At 40.4% G+C, this 9,932-nt stretch overlaps 1 protein-coding gene across 2 annotated transcripts in view; it reads right to left on the bottom strand.

The window, feature by feature from the left end:
- Positions 1 to 737: 737 nt before the first annotated feature.
- The window catches only part of AEBP2 (AE binding protein 2), a 33,342-nt gene continuing 24,147 nt past the window's right edge, over positions 738 to 9,932 (bottom strand). The window contains exons 5-9 of one of the 2 annotated variants that reach the window (XM_053404692.1): positions 9,449 to 9,573; positions 6,923 to 6,990; positions 5,620 to 5,733; positions 5,101 to 5,165; positions 738 to 2,804 (exon numbers count right to left, since the gene is read on the bottom strand). In XM_053404692.1, the coding sequence (XP_053260667.1) occupies positions 5,111 to 5,165; positions 5,620 to 5,733; positions 6,923 to 6,990; positions 9,449 to 9,573 (362 nt within the window). In that variant the 3' untranslated portion in view covers positions 738 to 2,804; positions 5,101 to 5,110. The remainder of the gene's footprint in view (positions 2,805 to 5,100; positions 5,166 to 5,619; positions 5,734 to 6,922; positions 6,991 to 9,448; positions 9,574 to 9,932) is intronic. The other variant, XM_053404693.1, reaches the window with a different exon arrangement.

Genomic DNA, 9,932 nt, shown 5'->3' with positions numbered 1-9,932 from the left:
TTCACTTTTTCCTCTTTTCTGCTGTTTTTACACAAACTCTGCACCTTTCCTTCTGCTACCCAGGAAGTACACATTTCTGAGTGTAGTAGGATTGCTCTGCCGAAATAGGTGTTGAGCTGAACAAGCCATTAGGAAACTTAGCCTTGCTTATTCTCAATTCCTTGGCTGCACATCTCTATGCATGGATAAAAAAGGTAAAGGGACCCCTGACAGTTAAGTCCAGTCGCGGACAACTCTGGAGTTGTGGTGCTCATCTCGCTTTACTGGGCGAGGGAGCTGACGTTTGTCCGCAGACAGTTTTTCCGGGTCATGTGGCCAGCATGACTAAGCCGCTTCAGCGAACCAGAGCAGTGCGTGGAAACGCCGTTTACCTTCTCGACGGAGCGGTAACTATTAATCTACTTGTACTTTGACGTACTTCTGAACTGCTAGGTTGGCAGGAGCTGGGACCGAGCAACGGGAGCTCACCCCATCGCGCGGATTCGAACCGCCGGCCTTCCAACCACAGAGCCACCCACGTCCCTCTCTATGCATAGGTAGCTGCCATCAAAACCTTCCTCTTTTTATAATTAATAATAATAATAATAATAATAATAATAATAATAATAATACACAAATGGTGCTATCCTAGTGCACAGAACACTTAATCAGAAGAAAGCTAGTATTTAATTTGTATCTTTGACTCCAGTTATAAAAAGCCTGTTATAGCAGCTAACATTTAGACACTTGAGACATACTTATATTTGCGTTGTTTTATTAGAAAAAATACTCAGGCAGGGTCTACAATCATCTGTCAATTAAGAATGGTATACAATGAATGCAAAAAGAAATAAAATTAAAAAATACAAATACAAACTATATCTGAAAACACCTATTTGGCAATTTTATAACTTTTTTTTTAAAAAAAGAATCAAAGTAATTGCAGATGACCATATAAGTTTAAGCGGTAACTGAAGTGCTCAAGCAAAATTAAAAAATAAGAAATAAAAATAACGAACTGCATTTTTTTTTAAAATAGTAACATTGCTACAGATCTTTATGAAATACCATTACTAAACGACTATTCCAGAACCATTCCATGTTAGTGGTGCTTATAATCCACACATTGATAAGGAATTCAAATGTATATAGACCATTCTAGACTCAATGGGACCCAAGCAAGCATCTCATCTTCATTACGGTAGACCCCAATTTATGGTATTGGAAAAGCTAAGTTCTCCAAGCAGAGTGTCTATAGTTTTGTTTTTTTGCTATTTAATAATTAAAAAATTAGTGTAAAAACAGCTGGTATTTATATTCACTGTAGTAATGCAAAAAAAAAAAATCCTCCTAAACATGGAGGGTTAATCATGCAGTTTGACTGCATATAGCCACCATATAATATTTTTTTTTACATTTGTTCCTTCCAACAAGCAAGGAAAAGAATGATTTCATCTCCCTTACCAGCAATGAGCGCTGTAAAAATCCGAAGGATTTCTGGAAGGATGTTCAATGTGTTTTTTGTTTTTACAACAGTAGTATATAGGCTCTTAGAAATCCAAGAGACTTTTTTTTTTATTGTTAGGAAAGGTGCTTGCTTTTAAACAAATTCTTCTGGCAGCACTAATGAATTACAATATCCTTCCATATTATTTCTACCATAATATATACATCTCAACTTCCATGCCTCTAGAAAAAACATCTACATTTCATAATATAAAAATATATTACAAATCTGCAAAATTATTTTACAAGCAATGTCCCATTATCTATCTATTTCTCTCTCTCTTTTTGTCTCCATATAAGACGAACATGGTAACACATATTTTTCTATTCCTGTAGGTTAAAAGAAGTCCATAATTTCTTGCTTAGTAAAGCCAGGAAGCAATTTAATTTTCTTTTCATAGCCAACTTTGGTGCATAAACGATTGTATTTTTAAATGCTTCTTTTTTAAAAAATACAATTTTTTTACAACTAGAAAAATTTAGGCCAAAAGGAGGGGGAAGGAGGAGGGAGATTTCTTTAGTAGCAAAGAGGAGTTTTAAAGGCCAAGTAGTAAACAAAACAACATTGCTACCTTCTTCTGTAGAGGTTATTAAAGTTAAGTCTTACTAACATACAGTAATAGTCCTTATGGAGAGGATCAGATATACAGCAACACTTAACACCGACCTGTTCCTCTTGAACGTATATTCCACCAGAAATGAAAATATGCCACCACCATTTTGCTTAAACATGATACCACCACTTGTTATGCGACGACAAGTTCACAAAAGTGACAATGGATTACTCCGCACCATACTCTTGAGAGAAGAGATCCTTCTCTAGTGTGTATTTATTTCATTTACCAAATGACAAGATCCCAAGAAGCTTGCTTACAAAAAAACCCAACAACAACCACCACAGAGAGGGTTGTACAGGGCAATGTATTAATTGCCAGTTCATCCGATACAGGCTACGCCAGGGGGGTGGGGTGGGGTGGGGTGGGAGAGGTTGCTAAAATAAAAGCCGCAAGCATGCAAAGCCTTTGAGAACACCCACTATACTGCCGGTATATTTTGCTTTCCTCATCTCCCATCGTACAGATATATAGGATCTGTTCCATGTATATAATATATTCCATAGATGCACCAAATTCATTCACAGAATGGTTTGCCAAGCGTAAATAGTTGGTGGCAGCCGGGCGCAGGGGAAGAGCGGAAGGTGGAGGGGCTGGGCTAATGTGCATTTTCAATTCTAATTCCACCGTCAGTGAAGAAGATGATAGATGAGGTGCCCGCGCTGAGCTCGTTTTTACCTCTTCAACCTCTTCTGTGGCATTGTTCTAGGGAGGAAAAGGAAACATTGCATTGGTGGCTTCCCCAAAAAATGTCAAGGAAACTTAACATGCGCTGGTTAACGGGTTCACAAATGACACTCTTCAATGGCTGTGTCTGCGTGCCACGTTAAATCGCATTCAGCCTGATGTGTGCAAGCTGGAATCATCCATGTGAGCCTTGGGCATGAAAGGCCCACTTCCTTTTCTCCTGGTCCCATGCAACCAGGAGAAAAGCTTCAGAAATCTTCATTTTGCTTCCCCTTCAACTCAGTTTGCCCTTACGTATGAATTGGGGCTTGTGGTTTTATCACTAATTATTGTGGGTCGTTTTGCAGCCAACCACAGTTCGTGATAAACCACATTCCCAAGTTTGGACAAGCAGCCAAGTTTAAGGGAAACCCAGAACAGCAAAAAGCCACCGGAGTCCTTTCTCCAGCTGTGCAGAAATGTCGCACTCTGGTACTAGACAGCTCTTCAGACATGGATGTGTCTTGTGAAAATGTTCTAGTGTGGTTCAGAAATTATGAGCAGTGGCCCCTTAGAAAATGTGCACACTACCCAAATAAATATCAGGAGTCACAACCTCAATTTTGCAACAGGATTCTGTTTTTCATTTTTCACGTGGCAGCAATTTCGTGGCCAGCACAGAATCTCCAGTACATTTCTTCGGTCATGTGTGTTCCCGTTTTATTTCTGATGCTCACCATTTATTTATTTTTTACCAAAAGCAAACTTTACCTTGGTTGCAGGAGCCAAAATGTCACTTTACATTCTCAAAGCATGTAAATTATATCTAGCTAAGAAGACAGTGTAAACATTTCAAAAAAATATTAGCAAATGTATTTTATGAAGACTGAAAAAGCTGGCAACAACAACAAAAAGTTTCATTCTCCAAGAGTACATTAACTTGGAAATCTTAATGGCAAGAATCCAGAGTCTAGTGCAGGCATAGGCAAACTCGGCCCTCCAGATGTTTTGAGACTACAACTCCCATCATCCCTGACTACTGGTCCTGTTAGCTAGGAATCATGGGAGTTGTAGTCCCAAAACATCTGGAGAGCCGAGTTTGCCTATGCCTGGTCTAGTGCACACAGTGTTTCAGTGCTACATTGGGTTTGGGTGATTTTTCCAATTCAGTGGCAGCCCTACACCACATGGGGTGCTGATGCAGAAACTCTTCAGGAGTTTTAAGAAACTGATACCGGGAGGGTGAGGGGTTGGAACCTAACCATTTAGTGTAATGCCATTTATTTCAAAGCAAGTGTGGTTTGGATTGCAGTTTAAATCTCCTCAAAACAGCTGGAACACATTTCACTACTGCATCATGCACATCTGAAAACCCACAGGGCCAGTGTAACAGGGTAAAACACTCGTGACTGACTGCTTTGTGTTTATACCAGTCACGATTACTTGTGTTGCATAGCGTATTTGATAGCAACGTGTACTTTCCCAAGGCAAACCTGAAGCTGATTAATAGAAAATATGAGAAATAAAAGGTAAGTGGAAAGGCTTACTGGACATCAACACCCCAACGCACATGTTCCCCACCTGGCTTGGGATCCCATACAAATGTTCATAAAAGTATATAGCCACATATATCGAATTGCGTCAGGGGGAAAGGTGTGGTATAATGATACGTAAACACATGAAGCTTCCTGATATAGCATCAAGCTACCCTTAAGCTAGTGCTGGGCTTGATGGAGTTCTTTAAGGATGGCGTTCTTCCCATGCCTACTAACTGACTTACTGGGGGTTGAACCAAGGGCTTCCAGTATTCAAAAGAAGAAAATGAAGAAGAAAGGGAAGAAGGTATGCTGTTAAGCAGTTCCTGCTCTTAATCTCTGATTGACAACAGCAGTTTAAAAAGTGCAGGAACACAGAGGTTTCCTATGACAGGAGAAAGTTTAGTTTTGAATATGCACCATATATTCAATACAACAGTTTTCTTTTAAAACATTTCAGAATATCTTGGGGGGGGGGGATGTACAGAAGATTTAGTGGTGGGCACCTTTAGGCATTAATATAAAGGAAACAAATCTGCTTTTAAGAAGCTGATTTAGATAGAGAATCAAATCTCAAGCGGCACCTGATGCTCAAAAACGGGTTACAAGAGCTGACCACCCCCTCTCCCCAAAGTGGAAAGAAAGTTATTTTCAAATTTTAAAATTGCACTGAGCACAGATTTCAGAGTAATACCACGTGTATTACAGGCCAAGAATAATTAGCATATATTTATTAAAATATATATCAGAAGATAAATTTGGACTTTTAAAAGTTGGTATACAAAAATTGGTATACAAACCAGCATGATCTTAACAGAAGTGATCTTTCAGGATTCCACTGTGTGTACCTCCTTTACTAGACTTTCTGTACACCAAGCACAAAAAAGTAAAATACACTTGGTAAATATACACATTCCCTTTTCCTCTCACTATAGTTTAAGAACTGTTAAAATGATCTCAAACCTCAAACCTTAACTTTTTGATGCTGTTTTTGTTGGAAGTTGATGTATTGGTGTATCAAATGCTATTTACTTTCTCTAACTTCTGGCAATAAAACTAAGGTGAAATTAAGCATACTTGGAGGTCTACTTGACTGACTAAAAAGAAACGGAAGACATATCTAGGCATTAACTGTTAGAATATTTTTCAACTCTTTTTAGTTGTGTTGTTTTTTTTTTAAGTGAGGATATAAATCAAATTAATCAAATGATAAATAAAACTTAAGCTACCAGCATTACTATTTTTGGCATCAGCTTCAAAAAGTCAAGCGAGGCTTAAGGTCATAATGAGAAGAGAACAATCAAAAATTTATAAGTTACCTGTATATGTTTGGGTCCAGAAGCAAGGCAGCATCTTTTGGTAGTTTTGATAAATGAACTACTTTAGTTTTTAATTGATGTCGCTCACTTTCATTTACCCACACATCAGGAAGACTATGAATTACAAAAAAATTAAAAAATTGTCAACCTTTTCCCCCAACCATAGATGTTCTAAACAACATTTAAAAACAAAATCCTCACCAATGAATGTGCACTACCATCAGATTAGACAATGAACATGGTCTATGAGTGGAATGGTTTTCAGCAGTAATAGCCTTGCTTAGCTTACACATGAACTAAGGGAACCAATGTTGGATAACCATTCAATGACAATGACAACATGCGTATTCTCAGGATTCTACTTAATGCAAAGTGATGGCAGCATTGCACACGAGGAAACACTGTATATACCTGATGAAACAGCCATGGACCATTAGAAATTAGCTTTCCTGTTCTCCTTGTCATCCAAAAGATGAGAATACTGCTAGATCCTGCACAGGACTCTCATAGGTTTTTGAGATGCTAAGCCATAAGCCAGTAGAAATGTTTTAACTTCTTTTGGCAATGAAAATCCTAGCCTGTGCAAGAGCATGGATTCAACCATCAGCATCCATTATAATTCAACTTACCGGTATATCATGATGAGACAACCAATGCAACTACTCTTGGTTTAAGAAGTGCCTCTTCCTCATAGTGGCCATACTTCCATTTGCAAACCACAAAAAACTAGCTTTAAACAGAAATAAAAGCTGTCCTGCATCCAATAAGCACAAATAGCTTAGAATATGGCATATAAAATGAATTGCAGTTTCAAGAAGTCAGAGAATTATAAGGAAATTGCAATCTTCCCAGGCCAGTGTTTTTCATAACGATAGCAAAACACGTGAAACAGCAAAGGACGAAGATGCACTAACATACAGTTGACTCTTCAGTGCATGCATGCATGAGCAATCCCACAGCAAAATCTGCTGGGATGATAGACTTAGGATGCAGCAGATCTCTGGCTCAAGTTGGCATCCCCAACCTCAGCTCAGCTGAAGAGACATTGGCATAGCTTGCTAATTTCTAAACTGCTTCCAGTTTTGAGTCCCCAAAAAGGGGTGTTTCAGGGACCAGACTGGATCCTAACTAAGCCTGTTCACGTGAACTGGCAATATGGCACAGAACTCTTTTTTCCCTCTGCCAAGCTTAAGTAGTGCAGCAGCAGCAGCCAGCCCACTGCTAAATGGAGTTTGAATCTGGCGTAGCTTACACCAGCTTGCTTTGCGGCATTTCTTGCGCGTAGGCTTCCTCCCATACTCACATATCCTCTGGTGTCCAGTGAAGTAGCAGCTTTATCTTTCCAGACTCCTCTTTTCTCTTAGCTATTACCTAAAAAGAACAGTCAAAATTATTGGGCTAAAATTTGTTGGCTGGCGCTCATAACCATGCTTGAAAGTGTCTTATCACTCTGCAAACAACACTGTACAACTGGAATAAATTAGGCAAATTGAATCAATAAGCACAGAAGTATAGACTTCGCACACACTTTTAATATCTGGAGGCCTGGTATTGTTTTCAAGTCTCTTCATCGTGTGAGATACTTGCAGGGGGGAATACATAGGTAAAGGGAAGGGAGGACAGAGCTGTGTCGGGAAATCAAACCTCATGAGGAACAGTTGAGGGAACTGAGTATGTTTAGCATGGGAAAGTTGAAAAGACATGTAACATGTCAGTATTGCATTTGCTTTCCTACTGCTGCACCAAGGTAATGGTAGCACAAGACCATGTGCTTTTATCCCCAATGTTTTTATGCAGTTTGCCTATTAAATTTCTGTCCAAAAGCTTGCTGGTTGTAAGGGATGTACGAGTGCAGAATTGAGAGAGAAGGCATGGGAGACAGCCACAAAACTCTTGTGGAAGAAGAATCACCTCCTTTAATGAAGCTCTAGAACGTTCCTGGAACTGACTCTGAACTGGCTCAAGGGGGAGGTGGGACTGCAAACATCATGAAGAAGAACTGGAGTTCTCCTATGCGAAAGAAACTGTTCAATTTTAAAGCACAGATCTATAAAAGGTCAGCTCCAGCTGGGAATTAAGGTTAGACCTAAGTAAATGGAATTCTGCTGACCTCTTCTGGAGAAGAGCAGAAATGCAAATGCAGAAACAATAAGAGAGCTGGCATTTTTATTTTTATTTTGAAGTCTGTCGTTCTGTATGTTATATGGCTTAGACCCAGTTATCCTTGCTGCCCCTGCTGAACAGCAGTGGGGTTGACATAATTCCTTCCCCCAAGTTTGTCATGGTGCACCTCCAAGTTTCCTTTGCAACTGCTACTGCTCTGATCAGGGGACGGGAACCTCAGACCCAGGAGTCAAATGCAGCCATTCTAAAAGCCTTTCAATGTGTCCCTCCAGACACTCCCCAGGACATGTGTCTCTCCATGCCACACATCCCACCAGCCATGCTCTGCACCATCCTCAAGTACTTTTGCCTGTCTGGAATGTGTCCTTAAACCATTGGTTAATGGGACCTGGCTAGTGGGCCCCATCGTTATCTTCCCCACCCTCACTTGGGCCAAGTTTGACAGGTAGGTAGACTTGTCAATCACTTGCCATCATAAAGACACCAAGTGATCCCCTTTTCCCCTGAACAGCCTGAAATGTAGAGCCCACAAAGCGTGTTTCAAAGTGCTCTGCAAGTCCCAAACTGATCATAGTCTTACAAAGTCTTTTGCACAGGGCTTCTCAAAAACCACAAATCATGTGACTTGCAGGGTCGGCAAATCCCTTTCAGAAAAGCCAGGTTTTTAATGAAAACATATGATGTCCAGTGCAGGGCAGGTGCGTTTGGTACCTTCACTGCCTAAACCAGGCATCCCCAACCTGCGGCCCTCCAGATGTTTTGGCCTACAACTCCCATGATCCCTAGGTAACAGGACTAGAGGTCAGGGATGATGGGAATTGTAGTCCAAAACATTTGGAGGGCCGAAGGTTGGGAATGCCTGGCTTAAACTGTGATAACATCTGTCGTTTGCCAGGATGGAGATCAGTGCTCCCTACACCAATGAGGAATGAGGTCCTCACTGAAAACGATACCCCACCCCTGCTCTATTCCATGTTCTGAAGGCTTGGAACGTGCTGAGGGCTCACACATTCAACTCTTCCATTCCCAGATGTCCTCTAACCTCAAGCACGCTTCAGTAATAACTCACATGAAGAGGGAAAGGAGGTATAAAGGGCTGCACTGCTGTAACTGAAGCCACAACCCCACTGTTGAAATGCTCCGGCAGGTTCATGCAGGCTGCTCGCTCACAACTCAGCTGCAACTTCTGTGATGGGAGCCTTTTCTAGTCATGAAGACTCCTGAGTGATTTAGAGCAATGGAAGATCAGGATTCTGTGTGGTGCAGAGGAGCCTCGGCAAATAGAAAAAGGCTTCCCCCTGCAGAAGTTACAGCTGAACTCATAAACATCCAGCAGGAGCAGTATAACACAGGGAACAGAGCTAAAGCTTTGTCCCACTGAGACATCACAGGCAACTGGGTTTGAAGGAAACCTAGAGACCTGAGAAAGCAAAGTTCAGAATCTCGTTTAGCCATGACTCCCATTTAGTGACTTTAGGTCCAAGTCAGTTCCTCTCAGCCTAACCTATTTCACAGGATTGCTGTCAAAAAGTGCAAAATATAACCTCCTGCAAAGTGTCTTACTACCATTCCTGTATAAGGAACATTTTGAGCAATCAAAATGCTGTGAAAATGAAATCTGCCATGAACATGTGGACATGCATATATCTAAGCAGTGTTTAAAAGCTGAAACATCTTATTAAGGTAAGTACGGAAGAATACTTACAGTACTGTGAAATACGACACTGTGGCCTTTTCCTAAACTTTCTATGTGAGCAGAAAGGTTGAAGCAGATAGCTCGATGTCGTATGGCGTCCAGAGTCTGCGCATCAAAGAAGTCATGTGGTCTTGCTAAAAAAAGGAAAAAAAGCCTTCAAAACTAATGGAAGAGCATGTTAAGTATTCAAATATTCAAGCTACAAGGATCATATTCTATCACGAAGCAAAGTTTACCAGTTAAAAATAAATTCTGATCAGCTTAGGAACAACTAACTGAAATGTTCAATACATTTGCTTTTAGGATGGGCAAGCATCTTATAGATGTCATCCTATTTGAACTGTGCTTCTCTCTAAATCTACTCTGTCCAAACTTAACACAACCAATACTAAGAAAAATGGTGCTTATAAACTGAAGACAAGCAGTCCCTTTAACTGCACTTAAGTAGCAGTGAGATAGCCTTTGGAAATGAGCAATTTCTTCAGGATAGTAC

This window comes from Podarcis raffonei, chromosome 10 (genome assembly GCF_027172205.1).
Source record: "Podarcis raffonei isolate rPodRaf1 chromosome 10, rPodRaf1.pri, whole genome shotgun sequence".
Taxonomy (NCBI): domain Eukaryota; kingdom Metazoa; phylum Chordata; class Lepidosauria; order Squamata; family Lacertidae; genus Podarcis; species Podarcis raffonei.
The sequence above is the reverse complement of the archived record's forward strand: the minus strand, read 5'-3'. Positions and strand labels throughout refer to the sequence as shown.